At 37.7% G+C, this 23,074-nt stretch overlaps 2 protein-coding genes across 4 annotated transcripts in view; one reads left to right on the top strand and one right to left on the bottom strand.

Annotated features, from left to right (window-relative positions):
- Nucleotides 1-14,258, bottom strand: part of pibf1 (progesterone immunomodulatory binding factor 1) — a 62,082-nt gene extending 47,824 nt beyond the window's left edge. For both annotated transcript variants that reach the window (XM_063009619.1, XM_063009620.1), the window contains exons 1-10: nt 14,231-14,258; nt 13,160-13,418; nt 12,961-13,061; nt 12,001-12,199; nt 11,388-11,507; nt 10,600-10,733; nt 9,628-9,736; nt 9,372-9,553; nt 7,760-7,885; nt 4,101-4,199 (exon numbers count right to left, since the gene is read on the bottom strand). In XM_063009619.1, coding sequence (XP_062865689.1) covers nt 4,101-4,199; nt 7,760-7,885; nt 9,372-9,553; nt 9,628-9,736; nt 10,600-10,733; nt 11,388-11,507; nt 12,001-12,199; nt 12,961-13,061; nt 13,160-13,411 — 1,322 coding nt within the window. In that variant the 5' untranslated portion in view covers nt 13,412-13,418; nt 14,231-14,258. The remainder of the gene's footprint in view (nt 1-4,100; nt 4,200-7,759; nt 7,886-9,371; nt 9,554-9,627; nt 9,737-10,599; nt 10,734-11,387; nt 11,508-12,000; nt 12,200-12,960; nt 13,062-13,159; nt 13,419-14,230) is intronic.
- Nucleotides 14,259-16,574: 2,316 nt separating this feature from the next.
- gpalpp1 (GPALPP motifs containing 1) lies at nt 16,575-21,849 on the top strand. Of its 2 annotated transcripts, none has more exons than XM_063009758.1 (7): nt 16,575-17,051; nt 18,519-18,648; nt 18,744-18,857; nt 19,592-19,847; nt 19,958-20,122; nt 20,983-21,084; nt 21,205-21,849. In XM_063009758.1, the coding sequence occupies exons 1-7, from the start codon at nt 16,985-16,987 to the stop codon at nt 21,421-21,423; spliced, it is 1,053 nt and encodes a 350-aa protein (XP_062865828.1). In that variant the 5' UTR covers nt 16,575-16,984; the 3' UTR covers nt 21,424-21,849. The 2 variants fall into 2 exon arrangements, with proteins under 2 accessions (XP_062865828.1, XP_062865827.1); XM_063009757.1 differs by lacking the exon at nt 16,575-17,051 and adding an exon at nt 17,277-17,456.
- Nucleotides 21,850-23,074: the final 1,225 nt, after the last annotated feature.

Below are 23,074 nucleotides of genomic sequence, written 5' to 3'. Positions count from 1 at the left end.
GCTCAACCAAAAACATTTTTTGCTGATGGCACTAAAAAGTTGGTGGGACACTGGGAAAATTCATCGGAAGGTGACTGTAGAAAAGTGATCTAATTTGTTTTTGAAATTCTTAATAAATAGAGTTTAAAAAAAGTGAACACTCGTATTATGCAAACCTGATTTTACTCACAAAATATTTGACAATCTTCAAAATGCTTTGCCGTCTAAACAAGCAAAATAATGTCATCATTACATCCCCTATTAGGTAAGATGTTTTGAGAAGTTTTACTCAAAAGTGCAAAATTCATCACTGCATGTAATTTCTAGAATATTCCAGTACTGGTAAAAGGTGAGGGTATCATGATTGGGTATAAAAGAAGAAAGCAAGGAAAATAACCAACCAAAGACCAGGTCATAGATCAGTTCAAAAAGAACATTTATCAGTGCAAGTTTGCAAATAATTCAGGTCTTGTACCATCTACCCTACATAATATTGTGAAAAGGTTCAGGAATGGGCAAGTCTTTTTTTTCATGGAACTGTATGTACTAATCTGAAATGTCATTTGTAACATGTGGTTATTGTTTACAAAAGGAGAGAGAACAATGTATTTAATTTAATGTCAGTTAAGACAAAGCCTAGTTTCATATACTAGTCTGTAAATGAAGCATGTTGTCAAAGCCAAATTAATTTACACAGGGGTATAGATTTTGACGTATTGAGATAGTGTGGTGTCACTGAGCTGAAATCTGCAATACAGAACAAATGGATGAAATTTGAATTTTAAATTCTACAGTTAAGTAGTTAATGCACTAATGTTAGACAATATTGTAAAAACAGTAACAATATTTTAATTTGAGTTTTTATAAAAAAAAAAAAAGCTTAGCTTTTTTTAATAGGGCTCCACATAATAATAATGGCCATGGAGAGTAGCACCAGTATCCACACAGTTTAATTTAAATACCGCACCTGACTCCAGGCGTGCACATTTTCAGTATGACGGCGCTGTTGAGTAACCCATGCTATGCATGCGCACTATATGGTGTCAAGTTTCTGCTCAGTAAAAATGTATCAGAGCACTGGAGTTCTATCTCTTAGGGTCTCTAATGTGTTCGAGCAATCTCCAGCTTTGCTACAATTTTAAATATCATGCCCCCAACTGTTGTAAATGAATGTAATAACCTTCTTTATTGATCATTAATCAAAGGATCAGTTATTTATTGCTTACAGGATAATCAGTTTATTGTTAACATCCCTACTGCTTATGCAAATTGGTACTTAATGGGATGTTAGTCATTTAGAGTGTGATTTACCGATAACAAACAAGTGATTTATGGCTTCAGTCTAACATTACAAAAACACAGATGCAGGGTCATCAGAGACATACTAACAAAAGAAATACTATTAAGTCTAACAGCTGTCTAAATGTCTCAACCTAGGACACCCTTGTCATATTTACAAAATGATTAAGGCACATGATTAATAATGTGTCGAACATGAGCAACACATGTACACACTGAAACACGCCTGAGAAAACATGAGAAGGAGCAGTGCATCCAGTCCTCTTTCAGAGAACACCAACATAAAAAGTAATTGTGTTTATTATGTATTTTATGACTACAGGACGGGACTTTCCTGCTTTGGCTCTGGCTGTACCTGAAATGAACACCCATTTGTACTTTCTTAAAAGATAAAACAAGTAGTACAATTTGAAAGTGAGTTTTTAAGGGATTAGCATGATACCATTCTTTTATTACAAATTTGAATCAGTGAACATGACAGAACTTGAGAATTAGTAAGCTCATTAATTAAAATGTACTGTACAACTGTAACCGCAGGAGTCTTTCACTCTCACTGTGTAATCATGAGCATGATGTAATCGGTCTTGCATAAGAAAATACTTAATGCCGTTTCCTAAAAAAAAGGAAAAGACTAAAAGAAACATGACAGCATTGTACTGCTTTGTAAGACAAGAAATATACCAAGCTGTCTAAGCTGAGAATGCTAAGTTTGAGAAAGGTCCTTTCTTATTTTAGCATTAAGGTGCATTTGCCAAACAATATTTCAGTACTAATGAAATAACGTCCAGTAGCAAAGGGATTAAAACTCATATGTTGTTACTGCTGGTGCCCTGTCAAGAACAGTAACTAAACAACACTGGATTTTAATGTATGGTATGGGTCTCCACATTGCATCGAAATGACCCACATGTGGTGCAAAACTGTACACCTATTAGGTGCACCTAATGTCAAGCTACGCCATGAAATTGACAGTAAAACGTCATGCACATGCAGCTTGCCGTAAGTACTAAAAGATAGTAACATTGTGAACAAAGTATACAATATAATAGCAATACAATACAAAACATGGGTGGAACAAGGAACTAAATAATTATGAAAATGGCTTTGAGGCCCTTAAAGGCAAATCCAAGCATGTTGACTTTTGTTTCCATATAACAGGTAACGCTGATTCATGACAAAATGTGAAGTGGCTGTTTTAAAGATTAATCTTGTTCGGAATACCAAAGAGAAAAAGAAAACATTCAAAAGGGCTCCTAGATGTCTGGTTCAAGGTTGAAGCTTTCATGGGTTTAAAAGGTTGTAACTATTGTAACAAATGGTCCAGTTTATATAAAACTGGTTATAAAATAAATACATCTGCTATTAGATTTGTAGAGTTTTTTGTTGGGTGTTCAGTTTAATACATAGTGACCAATAGCGGGTAACAAACATCCCAGTAACTAAACCACTAAATGCACTATTATTAGTGTGTATTTAATAGAGAGGTAGAAAGATAATAATTTAATAGCTTAATCATGATTCTCTTATAACTGCTCATATCCAATTCATGACATTACATAACACTATTGTAAATTCTGATACAATGATTCCACACCCTTGACTTGGTTATTTCCTATAAAAAGCATCACACACATTCAGATAGAAAGGACAGACGTGGTTGATCTTAGATCAGTTTAAGACAGATGACATTAAAAAAGTAGATGTTCATAAGAGTGAACATATTTTAACTGTGTTTAGATCTGAAGAGTCACTTTTTAAGCTTACTTTGAACCATGAATAATGAAGTGTTATTTGAGGCTCACCTTGCTGTACTGACAGTTCCATTTCAATCCGATTAACCCCTAAAGCATGAAAAACTGGCTGGTAAAGTTAAACCTATGTGACGAAAGCCTCCGTCTTCCCAATTTATTAATTTACTTATTAGGATTTAAATGTCATGTTTTGCACACTTTGGTTATATTAATGACAGGACAGGTAGTCGCTCATTACATAAGATTCATCAGTTCACAAGGTTAATGTCAAACACAGTCATGGACAATTTTGTATCTCTAATTCACCTCACTTGCATGTCTTTGGACTGCGCGAGGAAACCAGAGCTCCCTGAGAAAACCCATACAGACACGGGGAGAACATGCAAAGTCCACAAACCCATCGAACCCAGGACCTTCTTGCTATGAGACAAAAGTGCTACCCACTGAGCCACTGTGCCACCCCCTGTCTTCCCAAAACTACATCAAGTTCAGACATGGGTTATGAATAAAGACATTCCAACTGTACTGGTTCCAAACCCTTAAAGGAAGTATTCCTTCTGTATATGCAATAGGAACCGATTGATAACATTTCATTTTATTGAATAATTTAAAATTAAATTTAAAATTTAAATGTAAAATTTAATTAAAATGTTTTTAAAAAATGAAAAAAAAAAAAATTGGCTTCAGTAACTTGAGGTTTAAAGCACCACAATCATTTGTCTTACTAAGGTACTGAGAAGAATTCAGCTTCAGATCAGTATTAGTACTGGCCAGTAGTCAAAAGTTTCATGTCGGTATTGTATGGCAATTTGTTAAAACTGTATTGGGGAAAAGTTTAAACGTTACAGCTGTTAAGATTATTTTATAACTGGCAGGTTTGGACGTAACAATGCTTTTTTAATGCACATTCTATAAAAAAAAAAAAAAAAAGATATGAATAACAGTAGTACAGTACTTTGCTAAGGTCTTGTAGGAGAAATTAGTTATAATTATGTATTTTAACAAATGAGGCTGACCAGACGTTTACAGATGATTTTAAAGAGCAGAAACACTGAAAACATGGAAACTTACTGTTCTAGGAGCTGGTCGTATTTGGCCTGGGATTCCCTCTCTGCACTGAAGGCTCGCTCTTTTTCAATGACTGCATTATCTCGTGCTTCTCGAAGGTGTCTGATGAAAATTGAGCACACACAGATACATACAGATGTCATTTATAAGATGCACTGAAGAACTACTTAATTGATCGTTGCACTACTAAAACTGGTATTTTAAAATCCATGTATTGTTTTTAATTCAACTGTAGTCAAGATAGAAACAATGACTATTTATTAGAACTGCATGGGAAATGCTAGTATTATTGTTTTATAATTGATCATTATTTTAAAATAAAGTCACATTTATATATCACAAGTATTCAGCCAGCATTGAAGCATGTGTAATCGCTCCCTATCATTTTAAACAAACAGAAGTTTTTTTTATAAAGGACTTTGCTTTTCAATTAGGGTTTATCAGAGTCAGTTAAAAGCTTTATTGACTGTTAAACAAGCAGCTTACTTTAAGCTCACAATTCTCACTGTTATGCATGTTTAATTAAAGAGGCAATTAATTACAGAGTTATTATTAATAATTCAACTAATACCTGTGAGGAAACTATTTCTATTCCTGACCGTTGTTTAGCTTTACTCAGTAAGTAGTGACTTAAGTTAGGAGCAAGATATTTTCTGCAAGAATAACAAAACTTTGTTGTTCAAATTTGTGAAGACACAAAATCACAATGCACTGAATAATTAGGTGTCAGTAAAGTAGCTGGAAATGTTGGCACTTTAGCACATGCATACAACAAATGCAGATAAAAATCCTCTTACTATTCCTGAAGACTTTAATTTATGGTCAATTAAAAACAACCTCAGCACTGTGTCTACATGATTGTGGCTTTGTTTTTTAAACTCTCTAGCATTACATAACGCCTTACATTACTAAAACAAGCCAGACATGACAATTCTGCTTCAACAGAAAAATCCAAGAATCATGATGATAATTTATTAAGGAGAACCTTTTATCCAATCCATGCGTTGACATATAATAGAACAAAGCAGTTCAGGTTTAAAGGACTGAAAGGTTTAACAATAGCAGCTAGCAATTAGACTGTTTGCTAACTTTTAAAACCACATGATTGATTATAATGATGTTTAAGTGTATATCTTGCCTAATCACTTTGTTTTCATTTGCATGTACTGATTTAGCAGTTGTGGTTTGAGTCTTGTGGAGGCTGTCTGGTAGTTATTTGGTTTGCTAAGCATTACAATAAAGCCAAAACAAACTAAATTAAAGGTGCTGTAAATGTTTGGTCGGGAATGAGCATCAGGTTCCTGGAGCACAGGCGGATAATTCATCATCGTTAAAAGGATGGTTTACAAAAAAACTAAAATGAAAAAATATTACTACTGGACATAAAGACCAAGAACAGTTCTGGAGTATTGGATCAGGACTGGCCACTATTTAAAGCTTTGATAACAGCATTGTGTTGTAAACACAAAGGAAAGGGATCAGGACATCCTCAAAAGTTATATCTATCTCAATCATTAAATAATCTCTTATTATAACAAACATTATAATGAATAAAAACATAAATACAACAATTAATACAGTTTATTACAATATCTATTGTAATTATCTTCCGCTGTTGATTAAATATAATCAACAATAATACTGTAATTTGTTACAATTAACAAATGTATTAATTGTATTGAAATTTTATATATAAAATGTGTTAGCTTATTCTTTATTAGTTTTATTCATTAGAAGTCTCAAGCTTTAACATGCATCAAAATCAACAATTTATTAATTATTCTGATTCTGACAGTTATGCTTGTGTAAGACTTATGAAGTATAACGTGAAAGCAAAACACTTTTCTGTTGCTTAAAAAGTAAAATATTTTATTCCAAAAATCAACTAATAATTAAATCATTATCATGATTTTAATATTGACCACTGTGTGTGATCAGTCACCCGAATAAAAACGAATTAAAATAAAATAAAAACTTTGTATTTTATAATTTTCCCATTTTATTAATGCTTGCAATATTACAGAACTTGAGTTCTAGTTAAGTGAACAGAAGACAGCTGGATGGTAGAAACAGTACATATCTGGTTTCTGATTTTAGCAACATGGTAGTATCCTGGTGATCTTCTTTCATGAATTGTTACCTAAGTCACATGGCTAGTTTTAAAACAAATATTGTTTTAGCAAAACCCATATTTAAACCCACGCAAACTCTTTTTTAAATTCCAAACTCACTGCATAATAATCAGTGCAAGTAAGGCACTGTAAGTGCTGCTAAAGGGGCTTCTACAAAGTATTCTATGACTTTTAATTTTAAAAAATACTTCATTATGAGTGGTTAGGTGTAGACTGATGGGTAAAAAATGCAATTATATTAATTCAAAATCAAATCCACAACACAATACTGTGTGCAAAAAGTCAAAAGGTCTGACTACTTTCTAAATCTACGGTATAAATCTCTATAATCTCATCATTGCCCCCCTCCAAGTGTGCACTAGTTGATGTCATTTTTATATGAATCTTTTGTGCATAAGACCTCAAGGCCACAGAACAGGAGTAAGAACATTTAATCATTGCAAGATCATACCACCCACAGTGTCCGGAAATGTAAATGTTAACAACAACACTTTTGGTACAACATGATTTTCAAACCATTAAGAGATTATTATTAAAACTACATAAAACTTTATAAAGTATTATTACAGTTTATAAAACAATTGACCTACAAGTATTACCAACAGTCCTATGATGTCATAGCCTCCTCCTATGGCAATATGAATCTCGCTTGACTGTTTACAGTGTTCCAGCAGCCTAATTCAAGCTATACCTTTTTTGTGTTTCTTACATCTGAGCCTCCAAACTTACTTCAAAAAGTTGCAGTTTGGGTTTGATTTCTAACTTTGGCAAGATGCTATTGTTCCATGTACTTTTATATATGCGCAGAGAGATCATCAGTTGTACCCAATCATAATCACTGACAAGGACTTTTAAGGTCACAAAGATTTGTAAGAAATGTTCCAAGCAATTAGTTACAGAATAAAAATCATTTATATAAATCATTATAATCGCAGATGTCTGCAAACTTTGACTTTAACTATAATGCCAAAGTCAGTCAGTGGCCGCTTAGAAACTCCCATTGGCTTGGCGTGAACCAGTTGTGGAATTTGGAAGGTTGCATAGCTTTTAATAAATTCAAAGCGCTCCAAGCCACAGGGGGATGAGAAAACACACATTTTTGTTTTTCGTACTGTAAAACAGCTGTTTCCACCTGACCGCACTGGGTGTTTAATAGACTGGGTATTTATCAAACATTACAGAAGCTGAGTCAGGTGTGTTTGAGCGAAGAAAACAACGAAACGTGTGGTTCATGGGGTCCCAGAGTGATGGAGCCCAATGTGAACTCCTTTTATGGGGCCCATAATCTCTGGCAGCAACCCAACATCATACTGACAAAGCAGATTGAATAAAACTGTGAATACTGACAGCATAACCCTGGTAGTTTTGAAAACTGGGCACCAAATGTGAACTGCTTTTATGGGGCCCTAAATCCCTGGCAGCACCCCAAGGTCACACTAACACAGCAGATTGAATAAAACTGACAGTTAGCATAATCCTGGTAGTTTTGAAAACTGGGCACCAGGCCATTATGCTTAAACATGGACTAACCTGTTCTCTCTCTCATACAGTTCTTTGGAGGTGCGCTGCAGGCTCTCAATCTCGTGGTTGGTCTTCATACGAATGCGCTCCAGTTCGTCCCTCAATTTGTTCTCATATTCAGTCTTATAGTGATCCCTGGTGGAGAGAAAGGGTACAGTTATAAAAGAGGTCTCACAACAGAGAAGTGTGGCCAGCTCTTCAAACCATGGGCCTATTATTCATATACAGGGGTTGGACAAAATAACTGAAACACCTGGTTTTAGACCACAATAATTTATTAGTATGGTGTAGGGCCTCCTTTTGCAGCCAATACAGCGTCAATTCGTCTTGGAAATGACATATACAAGTCCTGCACAGTGGTCAGAGGGATTTTAAGCCATTCTTCTTGCAGGATAGTGGCCAGGTCACTACGTGATGCTGGTGGAGGAAAACGTTTCCTGACTCGCTTCTCCAAAACACCCCAAAGTGGCTCAATAATATTTAGATCTGGTGACTGTGCAGGCAATGGGAGATGTTCAACTTCACTTTCATGTTCATCAAACCAATCTTTCACCAGTCTTGCTGTGTGTATTGGTGCATTGTCATCCTGATACACGGCACCGCCATTGGATGCACATGGTCCTCCAGAATGGTTCGGTAGTCCTTGGCAGTGACGCGCCCATCTAGCACAAGTATTGGGCCAAGGGAATGCCATGATATGGCAGCCCAAACCATCACTGATCCACCCCCATGCTTCACTCTGGGCATGCAACAGTCTGGGTGGTATGCTTCTTTGGGGCTTCTCCACACCGTAACTCTCCCGGATGTGGGGAAAACAGTAAAGGTGGACTCATCAGAGAACAATACATGTTTCACATTGTCCACAGCCCAAGATTTGCGCTCCTTGCACCATTGAAACCGACGTTTGGCATTGGCACGAGTGACCAAAGGTTTGGCTATAGCAGCCCGGCCGTGTATATTGACCCTGTGGAGCTCCCGACGGACAGTTCTGGTGGAAACAGGAGAGTTGAGGTGCACATTTAATTCTGCCGTGATTTGGGCAGCCGTGGTTTTATGTTTTTTGGATACAATCCGGGTTAGCACCCGAACATCCCTTTCAGACAGCTTCCTCTTGCGTCCACAGTTAATCCTGTTGGATGTGGTTTGTCCTTCTTGGTGGTATGCTGACATTACCCTGGATACCGTGGCTCTTGATACATCACAAAGACTTGCTGTCTTGGTCACAGATGCGCCAGCAAGACGTGCACCAACAATTGCCCTTACCCTTATTCACATCATTGTGCTGAACTTGAATTACAGGTAAAAAAAGAACCTAACAGTGCCCAAGACAGAAGTATACACTGGACAGAGTGCCAAACCATCACAGGGCAACACACACACTTATTCATTTACTTAGCCACACCTAAATTCTCAGGATGTGCTGTGTGGCAGCCCACTCTTCAGCTGCACCATGTTTGTGATTTATTACAATTCAACATGGTCAGAAATCAGTCAAAAGTCTGAAAAATGAGGAATGCTAGGATGGCACAGTGATCCAACATATTTTCACTAGGACAAGATATGCCAAAATAAAATACCTCTTGTTTAAATGCATTTTTAAATCCCATAATTCAGTACTGACCTGGAAGCCACATATTTGTCATAGGCCTCCTCTCTGGTTTTCTTGGAATCCTCCAGCTGGATCTGCAGCCTCTCCAGGCGATCCTCCTCATGAGCACATCTCACATTCAGCTCCATGTTTTGCCTGTTTAGATATTCCTTGTCCTTCTGGAGCAGCGTCACTGATTGCTGAAGAGTGGCAACCTGCAAACAAAGAAGCACATGGTAAAAAAAAGAGCTCCAAAAATATTCAGGCACTTGACAAGAGCTCTGAATACCTCTTTATTGAGATCATTCCTCTCCTTAGTAAGGGCAGTTTGTGTCAGGTCAAACATCTCCACCTTCTTCCTCAGTTCTCTCACCTCCGTCTCATAGCTGTCTCTTTCTCTGAGTCAAACCAAGACCATTCATGCTGGTTAATCATACATCACTGTCACCTATGTGTAGTTTTCATTTAAGTGTTGTATCAAGCAGCAGTTGCCCTGGATTTCTGCCCAGCTGTTTATGTAAGGGTGTTGCAAAGGTCAGGAGTTTAACTGCTGCCTAATGATATGCAACTTGTCAATTGTGTCTTGTTCAATATTTCTGAAATATCATAAAATTCCAGTTAAGCATGTATGATCTAAGACAAAAAACAAATTTCATTTTTCATTTCATCCAGCACTTTCATCCTGGTCAGGGTCGCTGTGGGCCTGGTTCCACTTGGAAACACTGGGCACAAGATAGAAATACCCTAACAGGGCACCAATCTATTGCAGGGCTTAGGCCAACCCTGCTTCCTCAGATATAGCCATTCATGCATGTGTAGATGCCGGGCCGGCTGATAGCACAACTGAGATTCAAACCCAAATCTCAGTATCGATGGCCTATCGTAATAGACCCCTCCACCAGCCGAGCACCCAGAAAACACATTACATGAAATTGGCAAACATGAACCTTTTCTAACCTTTACTAATTGTCCAGTTAAACCAGACTGAACTTTAGCAGGAAGCCTTTTTCTAAACAGAGACGAGTCTGGGCGTAGCCTAACCAGTTTTCAGAACAGTTGACAGCCAACTTTTGCAGAGAGTTTTTCCAAACAGAAATCCCTTTTATAAGCTCACACACTGCCTCAGAAGACTAAGCTAAAATTAACCCAGTCGCTACAAATCTTCATAACACAGGCTAAAAAACTGATCCCAAGTAATTACCATGCATGCAGTACATGACCCACAAAAACAGGGCAGTAAAAGCTGCTGTTCCGTCCTTACCGTTTTACTTTGTCGTAGTTCTGACGTTTGTAGTCACCCTCTTGTATGAGCTGCTTGGTGTCAGCCAGTTCCAGTGTTAGCCTTTGACAACGAATCTCTAGCTCTGATCGGGCACGTCGCTCCTCTTCATAGCTCTTGATTGGAAAATCAAGTCAAGTCGCAAAGATTAATAAGTGACAATTACAAAGGAAGAATTATAAATGGTGCACAATTTAATAGTATTTGCTTTAATTGGAGTATACTTCCATATACTTCTGAGGGAGATGCCAGGGTTTCCTGTGGGTCTATACCTGTATGCTATAAAGCAATGTATATTGCTATAAGCACTATACTAATGAAACTAAATTGAATTAGGTCAAATAATAAATGCACGTTTTACCCTTATTGATTTACCAAGACACTGTAATCCAAAGTTTTCTTATTAAGTTTTGAACTTGACCTGTACCCGAGGTCTATTACACTAGCCACCATCACTGAAATCCAGATTATGATCTCATCAGTGCTATCGGCCAGCACTCAGACACGATTGGCTAGGTCTTGGTGGCCGAAGCATTACAGTGGTTTGGCGCCCTGACCAGGGTATTCCTGCCTTGCGCCCAAGTGTTTCCTGACGATCAGGATAAAGCAGTTAATGAAAAGAAAATAAGACTGAAGAGTAACACAAATTATTTTTACATCAATTCAAATGAACTGACAATTCACTCCCAAGAAGTATATGCTGCTACACAAGCATGCAATTTTTACTTCAAATCAGTCCAAATAAAACAACTCGGTTTATTCATATTTACCTCCATAAAAGATTTGATCTGGATACGATGATTTTCCAGGTCATCTACCAGATTGTTTTTCTTTAACTGAAGCTCCGCCACTAATGTCTGCAAAGGAGTCACAGCTTCATAGAAGCGCACCTGTAAGCAGAGAATACAAGCAAATGCACAACCCAGTTAATCAAAACAGTCAATATTTACTGTAGAACCTATATGATAATACATTCCATTCTCGAATGGATGATCTCCAAAAATGTGTCAATCATTGACTGCTGGCAATACAGCAACTTATGTAAGACCAGTAAGTGGACTCGCTGATAAAGTGGTGGAAGCTCCTATCATTTATGGACAAGCTTATTTAATAATAGTTCTATCCATAAGCAGATATTGATTAAAAGCAATGCATATGCTATTGAATGGCATGAATTAATTGCAGCTTGCTACGAGTTACTTTAAAGCCAGAACAGGGGGTTGATGTATATACAACAAACCATGCAGCCGCTGCACACAAACTCTTAGAGTTATCCAAAAATGTCATATTTCTTGATATTATAATGCAAATAATATACAAGCATCTTCAACTAAGCTTTTCAATTTGACCAACAAGGAAAAAAACATGATTTGTTTAGCTTACCGATACATATTCTGGGATGGAGAGCTTGTCTTCAGGAAGGTCTCGCAGTTCCATATACTTCTTCTCGCTCAGCTCCAGATCTCTCAGACTGCGCCGAATGTACCCAGCTCGCTCACACAACTGCCGGTTGGTCTCCTCTAACTGCTTCTGTCTCAGCAAAATAGAGTCCATTTCTTGCTTCCTCAGTGCCTGCTGCTTTCTATGTCAAAGACAGAAATAGTAAAGAACACGTTGAAAATGGGGGAAGGTTAAATAGGATTAAGACAGGAGTATCATAACATACTAATGTTTCAGACACAGGGGTTATAATTAAAATGTTTGTAAAACAACCCACTTGCTATACAGTAAAACACACCTACCACCAGAATCAGTAAAACTGCAACACCACAACACCACCACCACTTCAGTATTTCGCTTAAGTGCTAGATCTTTTGAAAACATTGTATACCATTACATAAGGTAAGGTCAATATTGATGGTGTCACAATAAATAATTTAGGTCTGCCTGTTAAAGGAAATGCTACAAGGTTTTTCAAGCTACCTACACAATCCAATTAACAATTAAGTTTTAATCAATTTTATTTTCTTATGCTACCTCTGACATGCATTGTTTCTAAATAAGGTAAAAGATAACACTAAACCATCTGCCCCGTTGTATATAAATAACCCATGAAGTCATAGTAGCTTCATCCAGGCTGTCACATATTTTCCTTAACAATGATTACTGTCGTGCTACTGTAAACAAGGCAACTCAAGCCTATTTTAGGGAGTGCTGCAGGGAGGATTTACTGTCCAACAGGTTGTCTAGGCCCAGACTTCATTTACATTTTTTTTTTAATAATTACACATTAAACTGTTTGTATATGATTGCAGCAAAAATATTTATAGATCCTAAATCAACTGTTACACAATTACATCTGTTTTTAAAACTGGGTTATTTATTTGTTTACTGACCACTTACCTGTTCTCATCCTGCTGGAGTTTAAGCTGACTGTCCAGGCGAAGGGTCAGGACCTGTTTCTGATGCAGGGCATCATTTAGTTGTTCCTCCAGCTCCTCAATCTACATTGCATTAAGGACATGAAAGGGATTATCCTTATACATCAAAAAGTAATCCAGCAGTAAAACCCTTTTCTTTCTAATGAACAATGCATTCCTACTTTGGTGAGGTGTTCCACTTTCATATTGTCGATGATGAGGTTCTTTTGGGACAGCTCGATTTTCAGTAGTTGAAGGTTGTGTATTAACTCTTTTCTTTCCAGTAGCTGTTTGGTAACCTTCCGTTTGCCATCTTTCTCATCCGAGGAGGAGATGTCCTCTGTGGGCACGGTCGTCTCCAGACTGATGTCCTCTGACTCCAGAGAGCTTGAGACATTAGGTGGCAGGTTTTCCTTCTGCTTTTTGGGTGCCATTTTTTGGCTAGATTTGGGCAAAAAGTAAAAAGAGATCTGTCAACCGCAGTGATTGTAGCTTAAACAAAACTCTAAACACTTTGATGTTTTTCATTCATTCAATGTCTGTTTTACCACCGCTTTGTCTTATTGAGGGTCACAGAGGGGACAATTCACCAGGCAAATGGAGTAAACACACACACACACACACACACACACAAATTTACACAACTTTAGCAGCTTCAATTAACCTGACTGCATGTCTTTGGACTGAGGGAGGAAACCCACACATACATAGGGAGAACATGCAAACTACACACAGAAAGAACCAGTACAGCTCCACCTGAGAATCGAACCCAGGACCTTCTTGCTGTGAGGTGACAGTGCCACCCACCAAGCACCCCTGATGTTTTTCAACCTATTCACAATCTACAGCAACCTGCTCAAATGTTATTAAGACTACCAGAAGACCTACAAATATACACACACATATACACCTACACTACAAACATTTACATTATACATACTCACTCACTCTTACCCAGAGAAAGAGAGAGAGTTTCCTCGTACTTTATCCACTGCTTGGTTTTTCATTTGTGTACATAAATGTGTGCTGTGCTATAAGCTAAACTTTCCTCACCTTGAGGAGCTAACAGGCTAGTCAGAGAAACACTGATAAAGCTAGCTTATGCTAACACAACTGCCTTTTTCTCTCATTAACCTCCACGACTCTGCGATTAAACATGTTAAAAATATATGTGTACAATTAAAGCTGTATGTATTTCCAAAAAACGTCAGCAATATTTGTAATTTTCGTGTACATTTATATAATTTACTCACGAGCTTCTTTTTTTAAGCGTCCCGCGGTTCCTGGAGACAACAGTCAACAAAGTCAGCTGGGTTGCCAAATCCCCTCAACAAAAATCACCGAAATGAAACCCCAGACCCCCGATACTACAAAAGGTTAATGTACTGTGCAATTTACTGTCTAGGTAGTCTTAAAATGAACGTTATGGAGGGGAATCCTGCCATTTTAAAACATTCCTTTCAAAACGAAAGAGGAGCTGAAATAAATGGTAGGGGTGGGCGGATAGATCCAAATATCGATATTATATACCAACGTTGATATTGGAATCGGATCGATACTAGTGTGATGGGATCGATACTTTAGTTTTACTTTTATGTTTTCAGCCAAAAACCCTTTCAAAATCCGCCAAAATACATGAAAAACCGCCCAATACAGGATAAGCAGATTGATGTTTAGCATAATAAACCAGTTAAACTACCATGTTCTACAAATTATCTTAAAATGTACAGATCAGTAATTATAAGTAATAAAGGACAAATTATTTTTGCTTGCATGTCTTTAAAGTAGCCTACCAAGTTTTTTAAATGCATTATTTATGATAGGACTTCCCCCACTTTGGCATTGTGAGCGCTAAACATACCACAACCGTTAGCCTAAAAACGAGTCCAAAAAAAGCCTCGCCTATGCCGTTGCCATATGAATCATATGAATAACATATGAATCACTGTATTGATGGACGTGGCAACAGTGTCTTTTGGGCTGGAAAGAATAACCTGTCAATCAAGCAACGGGTTGGATGTGGTGGGAGACAGGGGCGGCTCGTTCCTTAGGGCGATCAGGCGATGCACCACCAAAGGGCGAAAGGGAAGAAATTTTTCTATCACCGCTGTGACTGTTCTGGACAGTCTGTCTTGCCTCTGAATATCGTAGTCCAATCAGCGTCGAGTCGTGTTCCGTACAGTTCCTGCCCCTTTTGGGGCAATTTCAGTCTGACTGAAAATCGCCCCGGATTGCTCTCATAGACTCTCATGTTAAGGCTCTTTTTTTTTTTTCGAACTGCAGGCGCTGCAATACAATCTGAATGGCTTCCGGGAGGGCTCGCACTTACGTGCTTGCGTCACACGTAACCTGGTGTCGCGATCTCGTCACCATGACTACCATCACCTCAGTTCAGAGCAACTCCATCGTGTCATTAAGGGAAATGCCATTCAGTCATCGTAGTAATCAGGATACATTAGCAATTGAAGAATTAGGGCCACCCAGACCAAATTTCAACATCAAGCAAGTATCTACAAAGAGGGAAAATCATATAAGTTAAAAGTAAATTACAGGTAAGTAATATCATTTTTAAATAGTAAATTGTGATTGCACTTATTGTATCTCCCCAATTGTTTAATTGTACTTCTTTATTCATTGCACATCAGCCCCGATGCCGATCTTTATTCTGGATCTGCTGCACCTAAAATAAAATGCTATCTGATGAAGACTGAATTAAATTGTTAGTGTGAAGCTTTACTTCATTTTATGATTAATGGTAAAGCTGGTCTCTCTCCATGTTCAAAGTTGTTTGTGAGGGCAAACTGACAGATGACTTAAGATGTTAATTATTTAAGCTTTAATTTACCCATTGAACGGGTCACCTTGGCCATCATCGCAACAGTTGCCCCCCTGAGAGATTTGGCAGGAGCCGCCACTGGTGGGAGAATATATACTGTATAGGCCAAAAATGATTACAAACCAGCCCAAAATTTTGTCCACCCGCGTTTTCCCCACCAATTTCCAACAAATCCGCCCAATTAGGCAGAAAACCGCTCAATCTGGCAACACTGCACCGTTCCTCTCACATCTCACATGCTCACCTTGCTCCTCCCCTCCTGCTCTGTGTTTTGTTGTTAAAATCCTAACATTGGTAGGCAGTGGAAGATTGTAAGTTTTATGTACGTTTGTGAATACTTTGCTTTGCATATACAGAAATAGGGGCAATTTTATGGAAAAAATAGTGTAAATTATACGTAAAGTACGGACGCACCTTACGCACGCGTAGTGAGGCTCTTATTCCCTGTGTTTGTGAGAGCTCTTTTCTTTTCACTTTGTGCTTATAAATGTAAACAGAATAGCATCTATTTTTTATTTTACATTAACAAGGACACAAGTATTCAGTCACTATTAAAAATGTACAATTTTTTTCACCCAGCAAACACAACTAGGAGGAATGAGTTAGCCGCTAGTAACGTTGTGAGAAAGTAAAGCACCAGAAACATGAAATCAGACCGCTTTAAACAACTGAATTTATCTACAACCCTACTGAGAGCAGGGGGGTATTCCAGAAAGCGGGTTAAGCGATCAAACCGGGTAAGTTAACTCAGAATGAACGAAAACGCTCTGAAGCTAACCTGCTCGCTGGTAGGTTAACTTAAACCTAAACCGGGGGTTACACGCACTTTCCTCATGCAAACCTGGCGTGTCCTTTACTCGAGGATCCAGTGGATACCGACGCGCAAATTATTCGAAGAGATCTTAGTCGGGAACGAGTCATTAAAGTCAGATTAAACATTCTGTCATTTCCCGATGAATTTCTCCAGGAACCTTACCGTTTATATCGCAATCAGTTAGGGGAGAGTGGGGACGGTTACAACAAACAACAACAACAAGGGGTAGTTTCAACATTATTAATCACAATATTAATGAAAAAGCTTGTTATAACATTAATTGTAACATTATAGATGTTGGCTCTGATGAGCTTCCTCCTGTTCTAAATACAATGGTGGTGGTCCCTCTCCCGTTTAATGCGCTTCAGCTTTATTCCTATTAGCTACAGCCAGAATCAACTAAGCCACGTCAAGCTGGATACAAGTAAGAACATTATTTAGTTATGTACAAGTACAAAGTATACACTTTATACTGTTTTTGTGTTTATTTTTATCTACTACCACGTGCGTCTGATCTCATTTGGATTACACGTTATTCATCAGTGCTCAAAACACAACATGGAAACGTGTGAAATTGTATTTTCTTTAGTATTTGAGCTGTACAGTAAGCTCTCGTCCGAGCGAACTTTTATTTTGAAATGTCCAGATAACCCGGTAGTTTTAATTGTAGTAAATTTGCACAGTTGGGCTGTGCGTCATTAGATTAACTATTTATTATTAGTAAAAGAAGATAAATGAGCAGTCATGTCAAGTAATGATTTAATAGGACCTGCATTACCACCGGGAATGAACATAAATAACAGCGATGATTCAGATGAAGATAACACCAGTATGTTAGCTCATGCTAATGCTAATACTCTAGTGGATGCATATTTAATACGTTTGTTTACATATGTTGTTAACTTTAACTAACGTTTCAGGTGAACTGTGTTTTAATGTATTTTATAGTTGTTTTTGATATATCGAACCGTGTTTTTGTTGGAAGATCGGATGCAACATCTGGCCTCATCTTTGGATCATAACCGCTGGGATTCAGTCCGATCAGACTCTTAAGCGCGTGTGTTTGTGTTAGTGTTACCATTACCATTGCATTTGAGAATATACTGGTGTCTTTCTTTTGATGGTACCATGCCATGATGCCAAATCAGCAAGGTTGTGAGTGGAGCACAGTGCCTGCTCGAGTTGTTTGTTTGGCACTGGACTATCAGGGCTGCAGCTTCTTTGTCATTGTCTGGGTGATGTGTTATTACTCCCGAGTCCTAACACCTATGTGCTTTACACCACTCCAGTTACCCTTGACATTGTGCACTGTGATCCTAGGCTTGAGTGTTAATGCTCAGCCATGGAAACAAACCAAAAAGCTCTTTATAAGCTCCAGTTCTTGGGATGGCATGATTCCAACATGTTTTCACGCTTGATATGTAACAGTTAGTCCTGGAACTAAGGGAATAAAATTTTAGGAATGGCTGACTTTTGTATAATAACAGCACTTTCAGTAAACTGATTTGTAAACTGCAGCTTTAGGAGAACTAAATTTGATGAATTGTCTTGATGGAAAGATGGCATCATATAACAGTGCCATGTTAATAATAACTGAGCTTTTAAAACAACCCACTGTAATGCCACTGTTGTTTTATAGAGAATGCAGTGTTATAAACCTTATTTTATGTACCTCAGAAATGTGTGTGACTAATTAAACATGTGTCCACATACTTTTGGGCATGCAATGAATCATAAAACACTGATTTCTGCTCAGCAAACCCCAATGCCAGTGCATATTTTATGCATTAAAATGTGTTCAGTAAATGTGACATATTATCCACACCTACCGTGTAATTTGTTATTTAATATTTGTTAATAAAATATAAAATACAAATGTTCTTTCACCCAGTTATAGGTCCAGCTCTTCCACCACTTTACAAACGTGCTGCATCTAGCAGTTCATCTGAAGCTAGTGATCAGGAGGACGTCATTTTCAAGAGAGCCAAATACTCTGAATCAGGAGACGGTGCATCATCAAAGTATGACTTTGGCTTTTTATATAAAACTCCAATCTGGTTTCATTTTTATCTAAAGTGTCTAGTAATACTGTTTCTGTATATATCCCAAAATACAGGGAGAAAGAAGCTTCTGGAAGGTGTGTACGTGATGATGATGATGATGATGATGATGGTTTCTTTGGTCCAGCATTACCCCCAGGGTATCAGAAGCAAGCAAGTTCACCTGAGAGGTAAATGGAATACACTGAGTATATGTTGTAGCTAGACATTTTGGTCATCTTATTATCTACAGTATATGGCCAAAAGTATCTGTAAACATTACAATAAATTTGTTAGACACCCCATTCCAAAACCATGGGCATTAATATGGCGGCACCATCATGATGGCACCATCATTTTAAAGAATTTATGCCTATTTAGTCAAAACAACACTTGTTACAATAACAACACCAGTACAATAATCCCAGTGGTTTTTAACAGGGTTAAGGTCAGGGCGCTGTATAATTTGTCCACATCAAACTTGTCAAACCTAGTATTTATTAACCTTGGCTTGTGCACATGGGACAATTAATTTTATGCCACCTTTGGATACTTAGAATTATTTTACATAATTTAATTTATAAATCTAATAGGAATGGGTGTGTTTAAAATATCTGAACTTGGTATATAGGAGGAGTGTCCCAATACGTTTGTCCATGTAGGGTATATGTTATACAGTATATCGATATTGGGGATTTTGCTTTGGGGAGTTTGTTTTAACCAATAAGTGACAGTCATTAGTCAATGGATAACTGATAACTGACAAGCTTGTGGTGTCCCATTAAAACCTAAAACACTTTAAAACACATAAGTTTCAGTCTTTAAGCGTTACTGATTAAACAACATCGTAACACAGTGAATATGACAGCAATGATGAAAGTAAACACTGAAAACTGCACCTTGCAATTCCTCTTGGAATATTTAGGTTGCCAGTGTTGGGACCGGCACTACCTCCAGGCTTTAAAAAGCAGCATCATGACGAGGATGAGGAGGATGACGAAGGCAGTGGGATTACAGGACCTGCACTCCCACCTGACTATAAAGTGGAGTCTTCCAGCAGTGACGAAGAGGACGGGTATGTTATTGGACCCTTGCCATCGAAAGGAGACGCTCAGAGCTCTGTAGCACTAGACTTTGAGAAAAGAGCAAAAAGGATGAAGGACAGACTGATGGGCATTGATGTGAGTAATTGATTACTTTATCGTTTCACATAACATTAGCACTGTGAATCATGCTTAAGTTCCTTGTACAAATCCACTTTTATTTTGCAATTCTGACATTTGTGGTGCAGAAAGAGCCTGAGAATCAGCAGAGAGAGAGTTGGATGATGGAGCTGCCTCCTGAGCTGCAGCACGTCGGGCTAGAAGCACGAACTTTTAAGAAGAGGTCTGGCCCTGTGGACAAGGACCGCTCAGTCTGGACAGACACACCTGCAGACCGGGAGCGCAAAGCCATGGTGAGCTACTGTCCTGCTTCAAAGAATATAGTCTCTACCAGCGATCACATCGGTTATTGTAAAGTGACACCACTTGGCTCTAGGTAGCACAGTGGTCTACTAGGTCAGCCAATCACTGTGTAGAGCTCAAGATCAAATCTCAGCTTAGCTATCGACCCGACCAGACATATAATAAGCACAATTAACCACGAGGGACAAAGGTTGATGGGGTTTCTTCTTATTGCCACTGCCTCTACTGTCTGGTTAAGGAATCTGCACAACTAGTGGATAATTTACAGAGAGCATAGCATGGCTCAGTGTGAGAATCTGCTGCTGGCAGGTGAAAAGAAGCACCTGGTGACTTCTGATTCACATCCACAGGTGCAAGGTTTGCTCTCTGCCAAACTAATGGAACGGTACTGATGTGTAATAGATTTCCCCTTTTACGATTTAAATAACTTAAGCAATAAATAGTTTCCTTGTTTATGATTAAAGCAATTTAGTAGCTCCACACTCGTTTTAAAAATCAGCTACTGGCTGCTGAAAATGAATCTAAGTGCCTCTTAACAGGCAGCCTTGATCAAATAATGACATATATCATTTAATCATTAGATTAACATCCTTAATCATTAATATGGATTAATATTATATGTACTAGCAATAAGACTAGTACATACATTGGACCGTTAACTATAAAAATATTGTTTAGTATGGCTGTGTAAATGTCTAGGGTATCTAACATTATCATTCCAAGATGAGATTGTAAAATGTGGCCAATGTGTTACCTAATGTTGGCTTTTGATTATGTTAACATAAACACCTGAAAAGTCAGATTTCTCATCATTAAATTATTTTTCCAACTAATTCTGTCTGTTGGTAAGGAGCGAAAAGAAGCCAAGGAACGGGGTGAGACGACCAGAGACGATGGTCCTCATCTGTCTAAGAAAGAGCTGGAAATGGCTGACACAGTGTCCAAATATAACGTAAGTCTCGTTTACCATCACTGGCTGTTTCTTGAGCAGGTTACAGTGTAGAAACCAGAGCCCCTTTTTAGAGCTGCACATTTATGCCAATGCCAATGAAGTACTACCATTCTTTTTTAGGAATCCAAGAGAGGCGAGTCCCTTATGAGCATGCACACCAAGAAAATGAAAAAGAAAGCTGATGAAGACTCTAAAATTCCTGTGGAGAGAAGGCCCTTCGACCGAGATATGGACCTGCAGGTCAATCGTTTTGACGAAGCTCAGAAAAAAGCCTTGCTAAAGAAAAGTCAAGAGCTCAATACACGCTTCTCACACAGCAATGACCGAATGTTCCTCTGAAAAGCTGAGCATTCACACACAAATGTTAAGGGTTTAGTGATCAAAAAAACTGCCGGTGCTGACTGAGTAAAAGTAAGCAGCATTACCTTTAATTGATTGTTTGACATGTTAGCAGTGTTCGAATTTACCAAGATTAGCAAGGTTATACGGCTAAGATATACAATGAAATTAAGTAAGCCAAGTCATACAAATTGTATGTAAAGCATATTTAAATATTGTGAATGTGAATATTACTCACGTCAGCAATAAAAGAGGATGAAACAGCAGAACGTGCAGAAAATTGTTGTGGAATTTTACATTGTACAGGAATCTTTACTGTGTTAAGAAAATGTAATGGTGATTTGTTTGTGTGATCTCAAATTTTAGTTTGTGATCAATTAAATTTGCTTTTCTATGCTTGTAAAAAATAAAAAATAACTTTTAAAAGTTTTGCCTCAGTTTTGTCCTCTCTGTAAGGATTTATCCCTTTTAATAAACATAAATGTGTTAACTACAATTGTGCTTGGTGTTAATTTTAAATACAGTGAGTCAGTTGATCAAACATAATTTTTCTTTATACAACATATATAGTTGTGAAAAAGTTATACATTTATACAAAATGTACAAAAAAAATATACAAATTATATAAATTATACATACATTTACACAGCCAAATTAATATAGGTTACTTTAAAAAAATAAAAACAAACAAAAGTATATTTAACAAAGTATATTTTAAAGGACAGTAAATTAACAATTGCGTTTATTTGGTTTTGAACATCATGTTTTACACTCTTTGGTTACATACAGGACAGGTAGTCACTCATTACACAAGATTCATCAATTCACAAGATCATATCGAACTGTCATGAACAGTTTTGTATCTCCAATTCACCTCACTTGCATGTCTTTGGACTGTGGGAGGAAACCGATGCAGGCATGGGGAGAACATGCAAACTCCACACAAAAAGGACCTTACTGCTGTGAGGCGATAGTGCTACCCACCGAGCCACCGTGCCACCCCAGAAATAATTGAAATCCTAAGACTGCCATGACCTACATGTCTCTAACAATTATATAAACTGTTAACTACAACTGTAGAGTAAACCAGTGGTTTAAGCCCTGGGATCTCTAGGGTTATGTGATTCATGACTTTATGCACCAAACAAATTAGTTTTAATGCTTAAGTCCAAAGCTGTTGCAGTTTAGGTTAGCAAACATAGAAACGTCTGCCATAGAAATCGCTGTCAAACTGATTCTATTTGTGTACTGGGCAGTGAAAGACGAACTTATTTTTTCATAAATAAACGTTATCTATTTTGATATCGCATTGGCAAGCCGTAGCCTAGTGGTTAAAGCACAGGACTAGTAATCCAAAGCTTTGCTGGTTCAAGCCCCACCACTGCTAGGTTGCTGCTTTTGGGCCCTTGAGCAAGGCCCTTAACCCTCAGTTGCTCAGACTGTATACAGTAACTGTAATGTAAGTCGCTTTGAATAAAGGCGTCTGCTAAATGCTGAAAATGTAAATATAAAATGTAATATGAACAACCCATTGTGTAAATAATGTAATTAGCTTGCTGTTTCTTGTTATTGCTTTAAATGTAGATGGGGAAATAGTTTACTCATTACGATTTAAAATAACCACTTATTTGTTGTAGATATTATGATGATA

Source organism: Trichomycterus rosablanca, chromosome 15 (genome assembly GCF_030014385.1).
Source record: "Trichomycterus rosablanca isolate fTriRos1 chromosome 15, fTriRos1.hap1, whole genome shotgun sequence".
In the NCBI taxonomy this organism is placed as follows: Eukaryota; Metazoa; Chordata; class Actinopteri; order Siluriformes; family Trichomycteridae; genus Trichomycterus; species Trichomycterus rosablanca.
Note: the sequence above shows the minus strand (reverse complement) of the source record. Positions and strands in the feature narration are given on the sequence as shown.